This window comes from Cydia strobilella, chromosome 5 (genome assembly GCF_947568885.1).
Source record: "Cydia strobilella chromosome 5, ilCydStro3.1, whole genome shotgun sequence".
Lineage (NCBI taxonomy): Eukaryota > Metazoa > Arthropoda > Insecta > Lepidoptera > Tortricidae > Cydia > Cydia strobilella.
Genome location: NC_086045.1, coordinates 13403699 through 13424530, shown reverse-complemented (window position 1 = coordinate 13424530; position 20832 = coordinate 13403699). Strand labels below are relative to the sequence as shown.

General features: G+C 36.6%; 1 protein-coding gene across 2 annotated transcripts in view; it reads left to right on the top strand.

The window, feature by feature from the left end:
* Positions 1 to 20832, top strand: part of LOC134741654 (hemicentin-2-like) — a 241468-nt gene that overhangs the window by 194236 nt on the left and 26400 nt on the right. For both annotated transcript variants that reach the window (XM_063674514.1, XM_063674513.1), the window contains 4 exons: positions 12859 to 13013; positions 16143 to 16287; positions 18617 to 18747; positions 20205 to 20364. In XM_063674514.1, coding sequence (XP_063530584.1) covers positions 12859 to 13013; positions 16143 to 16287; positions 18617 to 18747; positions 20205 to 20364 — 591 coding nt within the window. The remainder of the gene's footprint in view (positions 1 to 12858; positions 13014 to 16142; positions 16288 to 18616; positions 18748 to 20204; positions 20365 to 20832) is intronic.

The following is a 20832-nucleotide window of genomic DNA, read 5'->3' as shown; positions in this document are numbered from 1 at the left end:
CAGAAAAAATAAACCTTTCTATAAGACGATCTTCGTAGCAGTGTTCTTAGTGTCCATCATTCACTTTGTTGTTGATTTTTGATCAAATACCTACTTGGTTTTGTTTGTTTGCTTGAGGCTCTAAATGATGACGCACGCCCATGACAAACCAAGTAGTCGGTCAAAAATCAATAACAGAATCCGAATTATGGACTACTAGTACACTCTGAGACGATGATCGTCTTAAGAGAAAAGGTAATTTTTAACCGACTTCAAGATTTCAAAAGGAGGAGGTTATCAATTCGGTTGTGTTTTTTTTTTGTTTTTTTTTGTTTTTACTGTTTGTTACTCCATAACTCCGTCATTTCTGGACCGATTTTGAAAATTCTTTTTTTGTTTGTAAGTATATACATACAGATTGGTCTCGTTTTTGTCAAAACGCAGTTCTGATGATGGGATCCATGAGGAATCGAGGGAACTCCTCAAATGTTAAAGGCTTACATATAGCGATTTTAGTATTTTCATCAACAAATCAAGCACTTACATTTAAAAAAGTGACATTTGATTAAGTGGAACTGCTGATGATGATCAGAATGGAACTCTTCAATGACACATAGTTCACGTTTGGCGATTTGTTCTCTTCCTTGTGGACCCAGACCCAAACTTGGACCCGGGTTCGGAACCGGACCCGGGTCTGGACATGGACCCCAACTCGGATCCGGACCCGGACCGAACTCTGACCCAAACTTGACTCGGATCCGGACCCAGACCCGGACCCGGAAATGCTACTAGAAAAGTGGGTTAGGTTAGGTTAGAACTGTGACCCTTACAGAAACGAAATGCTATCAGAAAAGTAGGTTAGGTTAGGTTAGGTTAGGTTAGAACTGCGACCCTTACAAAAACGAAATGCTACTAGAAAAGTGGGTGGTTTTACCTCCTTTTCTACATTATTAGGCAATATTATAATAATTAGGCAATTAGGCAAAATTAGTCAAAAGATGGATTAGGATAATTACGCAAAATATGCTGTATATTTCATTTCATTGTCTGGAATCTAAGAGTGCACCATCAACAAAGTAAACTTTCAGCGGCATCCCCCATTGAAGTCGGTTTTTTTTTCTTAAAAATTATATATCTTCTTATTGACTGCTATTATATTGCACACAACTGTACCTTGCCGAAAACGAATAACGCAACCATCGCTTTCGGTTGGAAACCGGCGGACGGAAGCCGTGGCCACGGGCGCCCTGTACACTCTTGGCAGCGGCACTGATTATATAATAGTTCTAACGAACAGATATTTATGTCTCAAAGAGAACGCAAATACCTACCGTTTTGATACCTACGCAACATTACAATGGAGTGACCTTCAGCGCGCCGCTCCCCGCACCGCGCGCACCGGCACAACGCTAGGGTTGCCGACGCTTCTTTCAAATACTTGGGTATCTTAGGTAGATATCTAACTATAAATGTGTCATAAAAAAACATTACCTACATCTTTAAAACAATTTAATATTACCTACGTAGCTTGTAACTATCGTAAAAATAATCCAATCAAAAACATTACATGTAAAAAGATGCAAGTCTCGCAACGCAATTCTTCTACTACAAAAAAGTTTTGTGATGTAATGTGAAACCAAGTCGGTATTTTAGTCAGTGCCAGGGGGTGTTAAAATCGTAACAATATTAGATATCTTTATTTTTAAATACATAAAATGACTTGGTATTCGCACGGCTGCATAATGACATAAGAATCATCGTCAACTATTAAAAATAATTCTAATTGAACATAACTAGCGCTAATCACGCACACGCACACACACACACACACACGCGCACGTATACGCGAATGTAAATCCTCTGGAGTTGCAGGCGTACATAGGCTATGGAGACTGCTTAACTTCAGGCGGGCCGTATGCTTGTTTGCCACCGACGTATTATAATAAAAATAATCACATGCAGTTTGAGCATTAAACATATTTACGAGTACGGTAATTACGGTACGAGTACAGCAGTGTGTGCGATTGCCAAGTCATTGTATGTATTAAAAAATAAAGATAATATCTAATATTGATACGATTTTAACACCCCCTAGCACTGACTAAAATACCGACTTGGTTTCACATTACATCTCAAAACTTTTTTGTAGTAGAAGAATTGCGTTGCGAAACTTGCATCTTTTTACATGTAATGTTTTTGATAGGATATTATCTCATCTCTTTTTGTAGGCAGTCCTTCTTTTCGTGTACTCATACCCATACCATACTTATACTATGTATACACATATCATAATTACTTATACACATCTTCATTCATACGCACATCGTACAACGTAACGTACCTCATACTTAACCTACTAATTGTAGGAACTGCAAACGTAACATTGTTATCGCATATATTTATATGGGATTACAAACTTACTTGTGCAGTTATTAAATCTTTAAAATGTGACTGATATTGCAGTATTTTTAAGTTTTTATTGGGTAAATACGCTAAAAACTAATAACGTTTCAAAGTTGGAGCTTGTGGGTCTGCTAGAAGTACCTTCGAATTATGATGATCGTGCGTGAGTGTGTCAGTGACAAAACTAAGGAACTTTGACATGCAAATTTTTTTAACTACATGTTAAAATTACATTTTATTGAGAATATATCTAAATCATGTTATGCTCTATACGTTACTGAAAATTCAGGGTTCTAGCTTAAACTATTTATGACAAAATTACAGAACGCTGAAAATGGCCTGAGTGGCTTCGAGAAAAGGATGGTACGGCCGTGCCTCTTTGTTTTGCTCGACTTGGCGGGGGCACTACCGTGCCCCCAGATAACAGTAGGTGTAAGTACGCATATTGACTATGTCTACTTACTTTTCCTCATTTGTCGGATGAGTAAAAAACGATAATATATTATTTTCACCTCAGCAGCTCGAACAAGCCTACTTTCGTCACTCCAGGGAGTGAAACAAAGTAGCTGTTTAATTTAGTGAAGGCCATCAACTGCCTCACTTTATACTTTTATTACATTTTTTTTTCTCTGTATCTGTGTAATTCGAAATACATTTTAACCTTTAATATATTCTCACTACTGAGGTGAAAAATTATGTGTGCAACACGAGAGCAAAGTTATTTTTACATCTCGTGTTTTTGAGTCCCTCGCTACGCTCAAGTTTTTTAACTTAGAATCACTCGCTTCGCTCGTGATTGAATTATAGAATCTTTCACTTTCTCGAGACTCAAAATAAACACTCGCAAAATAACCAACTTTCCTCTCTTGTTGCACAAATAACTATTGTTTTGGTATTCCTGCATCTACTCACACTGCAAGCTGACCTTTTTTTTCGTTGCGAAGACATTTCTTTCGTATGATCTCTGGCGTATTCGAGCCCGCGGTGGCAACCAACTGGCTTGGTACCGTGAAGGGGACGCGATTCGTAGGTATAAATCCGAGCTCGCGCGGAGAGTTCCAATAGGCCTGGCAGCGGTCCGTCATGAGTGAGCTACGAGCGTTCGGATTCAGCTGGAGCGAGGCCAGAGGGGTCGCTGAAGATAGGAAGGCGTGGCGCAAGCTTGTGAATGCCCTTTGCACCTCTGGGGTGCCATAGGACAACAACAACAAGATCACTACTATCATGTCGTAACAATTACCTAATATAAAACTGTTGGACCACAATTACCCAATGGATAGCAAAGTAGGCACATTTTACGATAACTAAATGTTTTACCTAGACATGTATATATGTACCTACATACTTTTAATTATATACTATTAGAACATAGGTAGGTAGGTAGGTACTATTATGAAAACTTAGGCCTACGAAAGTAAATTCTTCATCAAATATTTAATCTGCGTTCGAGCTAGGGAAGTTTTAATATATAGGTAGAATAATAAATATAATTATACCTAGTCCAAATAAATAAAGACTGAAAGTTATAATAAATTCAATTTTCTTCGACATTGTAATGAGACCTTGAGTTAGGAGGCTAAATGTTACGACCCCGGGGGTTAGTAATACGTGCCGGCCTTTGCCTCCGCCTATTTAGACATACGAGTTATGACTTGCCCATAAATAATATTATGACTTGCGACCGTCCTCATTGCGTAACAAGACTTAACTACTATGTCTTTATTTTTGTTTCTATATAAATAAAGAAACCATCCGTGAAAAAGCCAATACCATAACATTCTATGTGTCACAGGTCTACAGGAGGTTTACGCTATATAAATAGGAAATAACTGTTGCTAACTACAAGGCGGCTTTTGGGCGGGTAATGGATTTTCTAAGAACATTGCAAGGCCAACGCAACCAAAAATTACTACCATAGAATCGTTCCTGCGTCAACCCTCCAGATCCGTTAAACGTACATTGATCTTTTAGAAAATAAAGTATATAAGTAGGTTTTAGGTTGTAATTTAAGGTTTTATTGAGAGAAAATCACTATTAGTTAGAATTTAATTTAAGTACTTAGGTATAATTGTGTGACAGGAGATTATTACTTACGTAAGTACACAATATTGCGTAAGTAATAATCTCCATGATACTTTAAAATAGGTACTAGTAATTTTATACAATAAAATGTACTGTGATCTGTAGTTGCAGCCAATTAAATTGGGCGTTTCGTAAACCGATGATAAGTAATTCTTGGTGATTTCACGTCACGACACAACTGAGGGCCTACCGCGAACCACGTTCGACGTGTTGCCTCTCTGTCGCACTTGTAAATTCGTACGTACGTGTGACAGGGAGGCAACATGTCGAACGTGGTTCGCGGTAGGCCCACTGGTGCTACCCCTAGCGGATGTGCACTCAACTAATGGATTGTAAATATAACCATAACACTCACATACAATGACATACATACTTAGAGTTAGACCAAGATAATGCAAGCAAGTGTTATTTTAAACGTCAAACTTGTATGAAATTATGACGTATAAATAACACATGCACTGGATGCTATCAAAATCGTTGCAGACTTGTCTTGGTCTAACTCTAGGTACCTACATATATATTACACAGATGATGTTTAGATATATAGCAATATACATAGGTGCTATATTGGTCATACATGGGAAACGTTTGCCAATTTTCTTGAAGTATATGGGGCACAATTGGAACACAGAAATAGAGCAATTGTGTTTGGTGATTTTAACATGGATCTATTAACAAAGGAAAAAAAACGAAACAATATAATCAACTCAAGGGGATCGGGTCATAAGATTCTCAATAAAATAAATCAAAAATACTGTACAAGAGAGGGATCCCAAAAAAAAACTATTTTAGAACATGTCACCACAAATTTAACCCTTAACTACCTACGTCCGATTTCTATAGCATAACCACCTACGAAAGGTCTGGTAGACCACTATTTGAAATGGGTCTAAAATATTTATAAGAATTATGTTAGAGGGACAATTAAATAATATTTACATATCTATTGGTTGAAGGCATTTATTAACAAATACCGATACAACATTAATCAATAACATATAGTTTGAACTTAACATATAACATTTTTCTTACTTTTAACAAAAAAATCATTGTAAATCCTTTGGAACAAGGGATCACAAAATATTATTTGCATGATATATTTTTTTATTAATAAATCTTAAAAAACAATAATCAGTCTAGCTAATCAGCTATAATTTTTATATAAAAACGTATTATTATTATAAAATTGCAAGCTATTCAAATAGCCAGTTTTCGCGGCAGCCAATGCACCGCCAATAAATACAATACTTACACATTTTATTCAATACTTTATTATATCTGTCCTAGAAAGCTGAACTTTCCCATGTAGTCTATGTTTTAGATACCTACATAGAACAGTAAAACTAATAAATCTGTAACTTTCACCCTCCCACCTCTAAAACAGGGGGTAGAGTTCTGAATATATTACAAGTAAAACTAGGACACTTCTCGATATCCTGATGAGCCTACGGTTTACATAAAACGCTGTACCGTAACCCTCCCCCCTCCCCTCTCCCCGGCTTGCTATCCTAAAACTGCACTCCGCTATAAAGGGGGTGCAGTTCTAAATACTTATACAGAACTAATGTGCCCAGGGCACTTCCCGATGTCCTAGAGAGATAAAATATTTGGTATGAAGCCTATATGATTTCTATACAAAGATCATAAAAAATAAGAAATTTGTAACTTTTACCCTCCATCCCCTATTAGTGGAGTGCAGGCATAACAATTTTACAAAGAAAAAACATAAAATGCGTTAAAATATTAAAAACTACAAGCCCATAAAAATAAACGTAACCTCCTAGGCAAGGTCTCAGAGACCAGCGAGATATAGTATATAACCACCTAGGCAAGGTCGCTGAGACCACCGACGACAGTTTTTTACTCACCAAATTCACAAAGACACACGTCCGATATCGTATCGATCCGTATCGATCATATGGCCGGCACTGAGACGGCTGCAGGGAAAGGTACAGGGAAAGGGTTCTACTCTGGTTCATCTATACATGATATAATTGCTAGAGCTCAACATGATCTAGATATCCTTTTCGGATGGCTGCAATGTAATTTGTTGACTATAAATGTTTCCAAAACTTGCTATTTAATCTTTAATGCCAAAAACAAACCCATTCCTACACACGCGCCTCTAACTATTGTTATTGGTGTATTGTTTGTTGCATTTATTAATGACATCTCCTTAAAACAAAAAACTCATGAAAAATATCTCGGCCTTTACATGGATACACAACTAACCTGGAACTTTCATATAGATCACATAAAAAAGAAACTGGTAACCCTGCGAGGTTCTCTTCATAACACTATTAAGTATATACCCAAAAACCAAAAAGTTACTATCTACAATGCTCTTGTAAAACCACACCTGCTATATCTTATTGAAATTTGGGGCAGTGGTGCAAAGATAAGATTAGCTGAACTACAAATTCTACAGAATAAATTAATTAAAATGCTGTTTAATTATCACTACCTAACACCTACAAAAAAAAAACGCTGAAACAAAATTAATGAGTATTAAACAACTATTAATCTACAACAGTTGCATTTTTATACGTAAAACTTTAAATAAAAAAATACACACGAACTTGTCGTTTAAAAACAGAAAAAATGTTCCCAACCTCTGTAATCGGCATAGCCGCCGCGCTAGTTTTCTTATCTTGCCGAAGATTCGTACTAACTACGGTAAATCCATGATCACTTTTGAGGGTGCGCGCATGTACAACAACCTACCCACATATATTAAACATCTCGACACGTTCAACTCGTTTAAAATAGTTATTTACGATACAAGTGCGGAAAAGAGGAAATTCGAAACGAGTGGCGATAAATTAAAACACGACCGCAGGGAGTGTTTTAAAATCGACACGAGTTGCGAATTACCTATTCGCACATGTATCGTACAACGTTTTACAGTACATATATGGCCCTTTAAACTTTCAACATATGCACGAAAAGTGCTCTTTTACGCACTAGTATGAGAAAGTAGCACCATATGTACTATAAAGCAACTTGCTAAACATGTCATTGAAAACACACCTATAATATAACACTGCAAAACGAGTTGAATGTGTAGTTATGTATGTAACTTATATAATTCAGTTATACCTAGTAAAATATGCATATTATTTTTGTTATGTTGCGACAACGAAAATAAATGTAAATATTGTATTTTCTAAATATGTTCTCATGTCAGTGATGTATTATCTTTATGAGAATAAATGTCTTTAAACCTTAAAAACTTAAACGTAGGTGAGGTTGGAAATTTATTTAATTATATAGGTATACAGGTTGATCAATCCAAATGGGTCAGTAGGGAGAAGTCAGAAACTATGAGAGATAGCGAAATCTGTTCTTAGGAACCATGGCGTCGATTTTAGAGACATTTAAACTTTTTTTTAAACTTTCATACATAACCGGGGATCGAACCTGGTCAATATTCTTAATTGTAATCGCGTGAGTATTTGTTTGTAATATTGATCCTGAAATTTGAATAAAAAATTTGAAAAAATTGAATGCCATCATCATCTTTCTCGCTTTGTCCCAGTATTTTGCCACGGCTCATGGGAGCCTGGGGTCTGCTTGGCAACCAACCCCAAGAATTGACGTGGGCACTAGTTTTTACAAAAGCGACTGCCATCTGACCTTCCAACCCAGAGGGGACACTAGGCCTTAAATTTTCATTTATTTCTGAGATTAAAATTACGGGTTTCTTCAGCTTTTCTATAGTTATTTTGATTGACATAGATATACACACATATTCGATATTAAAACAATGCCGTAATAGTAGATATTTTTTGGTCTATAAACATATTGCGATGAGTGACCGATATGTGTTTAGATCCAGCAATAATTCGTAGTGCCATACCTCATTTACACACCTCATTACAGATAATAATACAAATATGAAAAGAAGAGGTTAAACAACAGGCGGCCTAATCGCTAGAAAGGGATCTCTTCCAGACAAACATTAGAGACCTTAGTTTTATGGGATCAGATTATAATCCGAGCCCCTTTGTGTAAATGGAAGCGTATAATTTATATAATTACCTAAAATATAAGCCGTTTTCAAAAATTGTGTCCTATGCTAGAATGGAAATACTGAAGTACCTTTTTATACATCTATTATTTTGCCTCTCGTGCATGACAGCTGAGTCGGTGTAACACAGTCATCTTTAGGAAGTTAAGGATTTGCCACACTGGATGCATTCTGCGGGCAGTGGTCAGGTCAAACTTCAACTTCAAAGGTTGCTGTCAATGTTGTTCATACATAATTGTGATGTTGTAGTCGCTGTGGCGGTGGCGTCGTCGCCCCTTCATGTGATTCCACGCCTATTGGATATTACAGAATGAGCTGATTAGAACTGTTTGGAAATTAGGGCTGACGCCAGATGGAAACAAACTGAACGAATAGAGTGAACTTATTAGAACTAAATAAAAAAGTCATTTTTAGAATAAACTGATTTAAACCACTACTGTTAGCTACATACTCATACACACACGCCGCTATTTCCCTGCCTCCATTAGTATAAGCGGCATTACGGTATTTTTTTAGAACGACGTGGAGCATTCAACAGCATTTAATTTGGTCTACGGAACCATTAATACCATTCCCACACAGGTACACAGCGCAGGCACACAGCAGTGTGTCATATCCCTGATATTAGGACATTTGTCTAACTAACCGCGCAAGACATTATAAGCGGTGACAAACCTGACGTGCCACTACGTCATCTAATATGTGCTTCTTGTGAGTTATGAGTTTGGATGTAGTTAGTACCTAACAAAATGGAAGGAATAAACTAAGGTAACTGTGAATCATTATATTGCTGGTGATGCGCCTTTTCAAAGTAAAAAAATAAGAGGTTTACAAAAACATGTTCATGAGAATCAATAGCTTTAATTTTCAGAATCGAAAAATGTGAAAAAATTTACAAAAAAAAGGCTTGGAATCCGCTTACGGCAGCCGAATGAGCCAGATCTGCGGACACCTGTGGACTCGTAGAGTATTTAATTCTTATCGAAGGGTATTTTATTCAAGGGTCTCAACCGCAAACACCGCAAACTTGTTGTTTCCTAAAAGCCAAATCAGAATCGGGCTCCAGGTCTTTTGCCACGTGATAAACCGTGCGGCTCAAGTACCTCATTTCTCTTGAAATTAAGATGACAAATAAATTACCAATAAATTATAAGTTATAGTAAAATATTAGAGATCACTAAACCGAAACTGAAATAAAACATATTTAAAAAAAGAGCTCCACCGAATGTGTGTGTGTGCTTAATTTGGACTTTGGTCATATACAGTTCTTTCACCAATAAATATCCTTGAAAAAAAAACCTTATTTAAGAAAATTAACCTTTAAAAAAAGTTAAACCGACTTAAAAAAGGATAAAATAAAATATCATCCCGTTTTATATGCGCTAGCAACTGATACGTTTGAAGTTGGTGCCAAGCCAAATATTAAAAGTGTCAACACGCCGTCAACTAGAATGCCAACCCTGGTGTGTGATTCGATGAGAAAGAAAGCTGGTTAGCATTGTCACTATTTGGCTTAGCACCGACTTCAAACGCAGAACTTGCTAATAGCGCATATAAAACGTGATGATATTTTATTACATAAAGTGAAATATGCGTTGTTAAAGAGACCCGACGTTCTGGTCATCATGAGCAGATCCACTTCATCAAATGGCACTGTTTTGGATAAAAATGCTTGGTTTGTTGATGAAAATACTAAAATCGTATATGTATATACAAGATTTGAGGAGATTAATGCATTCCTCATGGATCCCATCATCAAAACTGGGTTTTGACTAAAAACGGGATCCACTAGGGACTACTTAAATATAATTAAATCATTTTACGGTTTAGACTCACTTGTTTTAGTCACTCGCGCGACATGTTTCGGAGAGCCTAGGTCTCCTTTCTCAAGTACTAATAGTGCGAGCAGCGTTCACGACGACCGTGTATTGCGTAAATTCGATTACTTAAATATACATCAAACAAAAAATAATTATCCAAATCGGTTCAGAAATAACGGAGTTATGAGGTAACATACATACAAAATAAAAATAAAAATACGGTCGAATTGATAACCTCCTTTTGTGAAGTCGGTTAAAAATATTATAATAATCACTCCACTAACACTTCGTGGCAAGTATGTACAATCCAAACGGCTAAATGCACTACGAAGGCAAATAAACTGAGTATCTTTGCGTAAAACCTCCGCAATTTCACGTACACGAAAAATAGTTTCACCCAGTTCCACGTTCCCGCGGAATGGGGGAAAGTTTCATAAAACCCGCTTAACCTGCCGACAACCGCTCATTCACTGTTATTGCAAAACTGAGTCCACGAAAAACCGAGCGATTAACATAGATCATACTTCCCCGTGTGCGGCAGGGCTTACCTCTGATATGACAGCTCGTGGCTGTTACAAAATTCTTTTGTGTTGGTAAGTTCGCGGTCGGAGCGACCATTAGTTTTTATTTGCGCGCATTGTCCTCTCAGCAACACCATTCGTCGCTGGCAGATAGGAAATTATTTTCCATTATAATACATAACACCACCCATTATGCTCAGAATAAGCTTTTAAGCTAAAATGTTAGAATTTTACTTTGAGAGTAGGTATTATTAAAAGCTGGCTTTATTTCCACAATGTGTCTGCGTTCATTTACTATTTTTACTAACCGACTTAAAAAAACGGAGGTTATAAATTCGACCGTAGTTTTATTTTTTTGTATGTATGTTACTTCAGAACTCCGTCATTTATGAACCGATTTGAAAAATTAATTTTTTGGTTGAATATATAGTCCCTAGTTGGTCCCGTTTTTGTAAAAACCCAGTTTTGATGAAGGGAACAATTAGGAATCCAAGGAACTCCTCAAATCTTATAGGCATACATATATCGGTTTTAGTATTTTCATCAACAAACCAAGCACTTCCATCCGAAACAGTACGTTATATTTGCTAAGCACAAGTAAGTTCTGAAGGATCATTTGTGTTAAGGTGTTTCTGATGATGGGTTCCATGAGGTCCAATAAAATCTTGATGGCTTCAGATCCAGACCTTGAAACTTGAAACTTACCCGAAGTGCAGAAAGGTTAAGTGACATGACAGTTTGGCCAGACAGATGAAGAAAAACTAAAAATGGAAAAATTAAATTAGTCTATAAAAAGAAGTAAAACCGACATCAAAACGAATAAAATAAAATATTATCTCGTTTTATATGCGCTAGCAAACTGATACGTTTAAAGTCGGTGCCAAGCTAAATAGTTACAATACTGGTTCTTTTGTTCTTATCAAACTATACCAGGGTTGGCATTCGGTTTGACGGCAACTTGACGCTTTTAAGATTTGGCTTGGCATCGACTTCAAACGTATCAGTTTGCTAGCGCATATAAAACGAGATAATATTTTATTTTATTCCTTTTGAAGTCGGTTTTACTTATTTTTAAAGATTAATTTTATTGGGGAAAAAATGCTTTATTGAGATTAACTTTTTTAAACAATATTAATGGACGTGTAGATCTCATGAAACTACAAGACAATAATACCTAGTGTGAAAGCTTTTATTCAGTAGGTTTTCTTTATTTAGAAACCCACTATACAAGAAGCTTCCGCATTTCGTTCGTTAGTGCTAAGCCGAAACGATTTTTCCGCCATCATTTTTAGTCAAAATAATAACCTGCTGAACCTACTTAGATCAAATTTGGTACACAGATAGTTTGAGTCCCGGGAAGAACATATGATAAAATAGGGTGTAAACAGGGAGGTGGACATTTGTATGGTTAATCAATAACCGCTGAGCCCATTTGGATAAAATCTACGTCTACGTTTTTAATTTAGTTGAAACTGATACCAAACTTAACTAAGAACCTAAACTTAAACAATTACTAACCTCAGACGTCGCCGACGCTGAAAACCCTCCACCCCCTCCACCTGCATCAAAAATCTGGGTAGCTCCACTTCTTAAATACATATTTGACACAAAGATTAATTCTGCCAAAGGACAAATTAGAACCTTTGGCACAAATTAGAATGACGTTAATAATTACCTACCTGGGTATTATAATTTAATCTATTGCGCAACCGTGTCTTTACTGGGCTAATAGGCGAACGTACCATACAGTATACCTACCGTACTGGAAAAGGCACTGTAAACCGCAGCGTATTTTAAATATTTATTTAGTACAGAATTGAAATATCATAATATACGTTTAAATTTGTAATATCTCAGTAGGTAAGTACCTACTGAGATACCATTCATCTATCATAAACATAAACAATTAAACCCCCATTTTATACTCGACCTATATCGATTCTCTTCGCTTCGGTTAAAGCGAGAAGACTTTCCACCACTAAGTGACAGTGGTTCTTGTTTAATTAAGTTTCTTTTTTTACAGTGAGACCACTGTTAGTGGAAATCCTAGCCAGAGAACAGCCGTTATCTGTGGGCCAAGAAGCTGAACTGGCCTGTCGAGCGGTGGGGGCGAGACCGCCTGCCATAATCACCTGGTGGCTCGAAGGGAAACAAATGAATGCTGATGGGCCACAGAAGGTAATTTATTTAGGAATAAAAATCGGCCAAGAGCATGTCGGGCCATGTTTAGTGTAGGGTTCCGTAGTTACCATTCTGTCAAAATATGCTAAACGGGAGCTATCAGTAAGTATCATGTTCATTTTCGCAGCGCCTTCTACATATTTTTGCTAAGAAGAAAAGACTTTTTGCAAAAACTCTAAAACCGCTAGACCCATTATTTTTCATTATAGTTTTCTTTCAAATTATTTATTAAGCTTTTGTCTTACGATTTTTTTGTTCAAAAGTTAGGGGGGGACAGGCATATCTTGTTTCTTTTCGGGCGATTATTTCCGAAAATATTCACATTATCAAAAAATGCTTGTTGGGGAACCCCATTTGTTTTGAAAGACCCCTTACCTCACGCCGTTGGGTGAAAGCAAAAAAAAAAAGCATTTTGTATGGGAGGTATCCTCAATTTTTTTTGGTATATCTTATTTTACAGTTCTGTCGCCATGCATAATTTATGTATCCATGCCAAATTGCAGCTTTGTAGCACTTACGATCACGGAGCAAAGCCGCGGACGGACGGACAGACGGACATGGCGAAACTATAAGGGTTTCTAGTTGACTACGGAACCCTAAAAACTGGTACCTATGGAACTTTATTTGAAGTTTTCTGTACTTTTTAGGGTTCCGTACCTCAAAAGGAAAAAACGGAACCCTTATAGGATCACTCGTGCGTCTGTCTGCCTGTCTGTCCGTTTGTCACAGCCTATTTTCTCCGAAACTACTGGACCAATTAAGTTGAAATTTGGTATACATATGTAAGTTTGTGACCCAAAGACGGATATGTAACGTAAACAAATGAATTTTAAACATGGGGGCCACTTTTGGGGGGTAAATGAGAAAATTAAAAAATAAAGTTTTTCAAACTATATCGTGTTACATATCAGATGAAAGAGCTCATTGTGAAAACCTCAAATATTTTTTTTATAATTTTAGGATAAACAATTTAGAAGTTATTCAAGAAAATAGGCAAAAAATGACCATTCCCCCTCTTTATCTCCGAAACTACTGGGTCTAAAATTTTGAAAAAATACACAAAATAGATCTTTACCTATATAGGTAGATTACAGGAAAACCTATTAGAAATTGCAGTCAAGCGTGAGTCGGACTTAATTACTTAGTTTTTGATCCGACCCCTACGGGTTTTTACGGGAACCCATGGAACGCGAGTCCGACTCGCACTTGGCCGGTTTTTATATCGAATGTGGGTTACTGTAATTTTTGGGTTGCTATTTTATAGATCGTGATCTATTACACTACTTCGATTCTTCGGACACGTGACTAGACTCGAATCTTCGCGTACCATACTAACACCTCCAGACTATCTAGTCTGGAGGTGTTGATAATGATCGGTCACTTAGAACGGAAGAGAAGTAGAGGAAGAGCGCCTATCCGGTGGATAAACACAGTAGAGGCATATGCAGGACCCAAGGCCCAGGCTTGCCTGCAAATGGCGCTGGATAGGAGTGCCTGAAAGAAAGTGGTGTTAAGCGTCTGTGGTAATCACGACCCTCAGCAATGAGGATACAACTGGAAAAAAGATCTATTACAGGATATTACGTTATAATCTTTATTATGATAAGATTTCACTAGACTTATATTGACCGGGATATAGACCGTGATTACCTTTTGTATTATTTGTGAGCTCCCGATATTTCGACGCAGTTACATGCATCATGTTCACGGGTGACTGAAGATAGCGGGTGGGTGTCAAAGTTGTGTAGACAGCGCTCTGACACAACTTTGACACCCACCCGCTATCTTCAGTCACCCGTGAACATGATGCATGTAACTGCGTCGAAATATCGGGAGCTCACAAATAATACAAAAGGTAATCACGGTCTATATCCCGGTCAATATAAGTCTAGTGAAACTAACCGTGAATCATTCAAAACTCTAAATGATAAGATTTTATTCATTTAAACTAAGTTGGTTTATTTTTCGAAGTATTATAATTATCCGTACTACTATTATACCTAAATGCGAAACTAACTTTATTTTCTGACTCGACGGTCTGTTACTTTATACAAACTTTACCATTTTAATTAATCATAAATTCCTCAACTATTTATAATATGTACCTACAAATTTGTACGGAACCCTCGGTGGGCGAGTCCGACTCGCACTTGTCCGATTTTCTAGGAAAATAAATGATGATACATTTTATCGAGGCCTAAAGAAAAAAAAACCTGCCAAGAGCATGTCAGGCCATGTTCAGTAGCGTTCCGTTCCGTAGGTTAGTAACAATAGACAGCTTTGAACTGAGGCTGTTAGTTAATATTATGTGCATAAAAAGCAAAAGGGAGTCTCATCACAGCACTTGTATGTGTTTTTACCAAGAAAAAAAGAATGCAAAAACTCAAAAACGGTAACCGATCATTTTCGCTTTAGTTTTCATAGAAAGATTTTATTGAGATTTACTTTCACAAGTTTTATCATAATTTCTTATCATACTTGATCAAAACATGGTTGTATATCTAATCACTTTGAAATACCTATCCAATGACATCCTACGGCCCACACCTTAGGGTTGTAGTGGAAAAAAAACCGGCCAAGTGCGAGTCGGACTCACACATGAAGGGTTCCGTACCATTAACTATAAAAACGGTCACCCATCCATGTACTGACCCCGCCCGACGTTGTTTAACTTCGGTCAAAAATCACGTTTGTTGTATGGGAGCCCCACTTAAATCTCTATTTTATTCTGTTTTTAGTATTTGTTGTTATAGCGGCAACCGAAATACATCATCTGTGAAAATTTCAGCTGTCTAGCTATCACAGATCACGAGATACAGCCTGGTGACAGACAGACAGACGGACAGACGGACAGATGGACGGACAGACGGACAGCGGAGTCTTAGTAATAGGGTCCCGTTTTTACCCTTTGGGTACGGAGCCCTAAAAAAACCCACTGAGTATAAGGAGTATGCCGTGATTTTTTCTAGTTTGTATTTTACCTTTTTGTCGGCTTGATTAATTTATATGCCCCTGCTAAATTGCAGGGACATATAAAGCTTTCAAGCACTAATGAGCATTGAGCTAAGCTGCGTTCCTAGTTGACTAAGTACGGAACCCTATAAGGACTTAATTTTTTTGTTGCAGAACTCTGAGAGCGGAAACGAGACAGTTTCATTCCTGCGCTGGACTCCGCGAATGGAGCACGACGGTCGAGTACTGACCTGCCGGGCTACTCACGCCACCTTGGAACACGTCACAATTGAAACAACAAAGTCGCTTAATTTGCATTGTAAGTCATACCTTTTATTACAATATTTACCTACATAGCCCCTACAAGCAAGTTTAATATACTTGTATTGTAGTTTGCCCCGAACTCTGACCTTTCAATTTACAATAGAAACACTATACAGTAAAACGTGGCATTACAAAATAAAAACGCACTTTTAGAATGTTAGTTCTTTGGTTGGCGAATTGAATAACGTAGTGCCGTAATAATAAAGCGGTCTATCTCCCAAAGAGATATAAAAACTGGGCTTCGATCGATAATACTCAAGTTTAAAAAATATTTGTGAACTATATCTTACCAAAAAATCTTCGAAATGCACAAATGTGTCACTAGCTGATAGGACAGGTATTTGCTAAATTTAATGTTTCGCTTCGCTTCGCTTAGCTTGGTCGATTATATATTATGTATGTTTAACTATAATAATGACCACACGTATCGTATCAACCGTGTATATTTAAATTATTAAAGTATATCAGCTAAAAGCAAGTTAGAGTTGCTGCACGCGTGCGCCCATGAGGGACAGAACATAAGTAATGAGAGAGAATTAAAAATACGTTTCAACATTGCTGACAAGTGACAACATATCAAAAACGACTTACGTAATTTAGTCTGGTTCATTGTTGCCTACCAAGCTTAGGAGGGGAAAAACTGAGGACTTCCATTTTGACGAGGCACAGTAAGCAAAAATTAAAAGTGAAACTATGATAAAGACCAATGACAATTAAATAATAGCGCTTTCTGTGCTATACTTGCTTAAAGAATTTTTAAATGCGTTTCTAATGTATTATCTCTTAAATTTGAAAATTTGAAGCTTTAAACACGTTCGCCGCCGCTTTACTGCCGCCAATGCCTGACATTCAATTCGTCACTCATTGGTTGAAGTCAGCAGTTCTCGCAAATATAATATTGCGTTAGACTCCTCTTAAGTACCCACAACACAAGCCTTACTGAGCTTACTGTGAGACTAGTTCGATTTGTGTAAGATTGTCCCATAATATTTATTTATTTAAGTATTTATTCTTATTTAAGTATTTAGCATTAACGTCGCATGTGATAAAAATAAAATCACAATCTGCGAATGTTACGATATCTGATTAAGAAATTATACAAAAATGAGAAAACTTGTTTTGGTCAAGGAGTTACTATATTTAGAACAAACAATGATTTACGTGCAAAATTACTGAGAGTGCCAACATTGTCTAGTAGTTTTTTTTTTTTTTGTTGACGTTACAAAGATACTCTTCATTTTAAATATGTTGTATTGTATAGTCCGATCATTTTATGGACCGCTAGTATGATGAATTGGTAATAATTCATAAAAGTTGGCAAAAATATGTATGCAAAATTTATATTACAAACAAAATCATTATTATTATTAAAAAAAAGGTTAAGCAATACAATACTCACGTACGAGTGTTCTGTAATACTTTCATGACTTGTTTTGTGGTAATTAGTCGTGAGCTCAGTTAAGAGGATTGTTTCCTAAGTACTTACTTAGGGAAAACATGAAATCATAATCGAAAACTCACAAATTCTGAATATGTCCCTGCCCGGCTAGCACATGATTGGTGCGAGAGTATCTCGCCGCGACATAGACTACCCGTCCCCCTTTAATTCATACAGTTAGTAAAAGACGGGTAGTTTATCTAGCGGCGAGATACTGTCGCGTCAATCATGTGCTCGGCCTACACTGGTCCGTTGGTTATGAAAGGGCGTCGTCCTTACGCCACGTTAGAATACGTACTTATACTCGTAGAAACTACGTTCCCAATTTGCAACCTAAATGTTGCGTGATGTAAACCATAGTATTATACGGTTTATTATGTACTATACAATTTGTTATAAGGTTAGACAATTTGGCGACGAAGTAAGTGGTTTGAAATAGTTTTGTTTAAAATATGGCGTATTCACATTGAGCACACGAGAATTTTTTGTGTTCCTCGTAGGCTGTATGTAGTAATATTTTAACGAGCACATAAATCACAATAACTTACAATGTTTGTATTTAGGTAAATATCTCCATGCAAAATTGTATGTATATTATTTCGTACCGAAACTAACCGGTTACCGAGAGCCACAAGTTAAAATCTCGTCTGCCTACTGGCGTACTGGCGATATATTTTCCAATTTTCTCTTTATTTGAAAGTTCACAATTTAGTTACCAGACGTCTATATTGAGTACATAAATATAATCTATAAATTGAAGTGTCAAAGCATACGTAATTTGAGAAGAAGTCTGTTAGTATGTTTATAGTTATGTTACAAAATCAGAAATTAAAAATGTTGTACTGATTTATATAACCGCTATTATTTACAATGTTTCTGTCAATAGATATACCTATCGTGTCCCTACAATTGGGCTCCAAACTGAACCCTAATGACATAGAGGAGGGAGACGATGTATACTTTGACTGCAGCGTACGAGCACATCCACAAGCGTACAAAGTTGTGTGGGAACATAATGTAAGTAAAAATGACTTTAGCATTTAAATTTTTTATTTTACTTATTAAATATATTAATAACGGGTCACTCACGTATTTTGAGTCGAAAAACGCTCGACATGTTTCACTCCGTACCGACGAGTGTCATCAAGAGCTTGCGTTGACGATGACGGACCGGCGCAGACTGTGGGCCGCAAGAATTAGCTAATAGCTAGTACGCGACCATGATGCGGTAGCCCTCTGCGCCCGATGACTCGGCGCGGGATTAATATACTTAATATCTGTGTCTCACGGAAGTTTTGTTATAAAAATTTTATTTTACTTAATTTTACCAGCCTAACTAAGGTCGTTCGCAAAAACGATTCTCAAAAGTAAAATAAATATGTCTTAGCAATATATTATTGCTCTTATCATCTATATCATAAAATCGAAAAACCAGAACCGGATAAAAAACGGGAAGTAACGAGTAGGCGCTTGGAGCCTTACAAAATTCTAAGAAATTTGTTTACACGTTTCTCGAATACGACACACGTATTATGAGAAAAAACTTTTTAAATATATTATCTAAATATGAGAATAGAACAAAAGCATAAAAACCAAAAACTATTAAGATAACCTAAGAAAGTGCGTTAAACGATGAAAAGTATGAAACTGAACTGGTTTTTTTTTGTAGAATATGAGTTTGAGCCCAAATAACGAAACACGTGTCCATTACTTTATCATGTTCTCCAACATAATAATCAAACCAGTAATTATCTAGCAATTTGCTTGAACATAACTTTCTACAGAAGTTAGAGGGTTTGGTCACTTTTCAATACTTTGGAGGACAATTTCTCCCAATAGGTTGAGTTTGGGTAGTTAAAAATACGTGTCTGTTATTTTAGACTGCTCTATAATAACATATATAAAAATTAATCAAATCGGAGCCGGACAGTTGGGTAACTTTCCTTCATCATAAAAAAATCTTACAAGTGCGTGTCGAACCACGCACGGCGTGATTGAGGATTCCGTACATCTTTTACAAAGTACAAAAGCCAAACGTGTTTTTAATAAGAAAAATAAAAAAAACTCAATAATTTATCAACATTATCATATTCAAATTAATGTTTGTGGAGTATTTTTTTCTCAATTGTACGCCCGGTTTAAAAATTATACGTTGATTTTTACCGAATTATTTACTTATGTTATACGTACCTATTGGAGTCCCCCATGTGTATTTTATTTTATCCTCTGAATTAAGTAGCAATTAAGTAGCAATACACCTTTGTCCCAAATTTCAATATACCTTACAGTGTTGAGAAAAATGGGTCTGACATACGGACAGACGAACATGACGAAACTACAAGGGACATAACATAACAAATCAAACTGATTTCTGTGTTCATTTTGGTTATGTAACCCTAAAAAGTAACCAAATTTAGAATGAGAAGCCGTTGTTTATTGTAAGTCAAAAAGTAAAATCACAATTTCAATTTTAGGGTCAAATTATGACGCATAACCAGCGAGCAGGCGTGATAGCTGGTCAGGCCCACCTCGCTCTACAGGGGGTCTCAAGAGAAAACGCCGGCAAATATGTGTGCACCGCATCCAACGTCGAAGGCGACGGACGCTCTGCGCCTGTTACCTTGCAGGTCATATGTAAGTAGCAAATTATCTTAAGGCAACTGCACAATTTGCCTCTTAAGGTACGTATAATGAAAATGTACAGCACAACATCTTCAAGTATCTACTCTTGTTTTATTATGATGATATTTACGATAAAACGGTTAAAACAAGCTAAACGAAAAGAAAAATAATATGCGTTTTTATTGTTGTTACCAAGATATGGATAATTGTGGCTTTCCATCAAGAGAAGCAATCATTCTATCAGAATTTCTGTTGGAATTTCAGATAAAAAAGTCCTTATTGCACTTGGAGCATAAAGACCCTTCTGTGATGGAAAGCCACATATATTCTGCGTATTCTGCTGCGAATGTATTCTCTATTGTGTATAATATGTCGCGCATATTTTGATAATTTGGCTGCATTTTAGTTCAGGCAAACTATGGTACGTAAAGATGTAAAAGGTACAAATTATATTATTCATCCGAAACTATATTACACTTA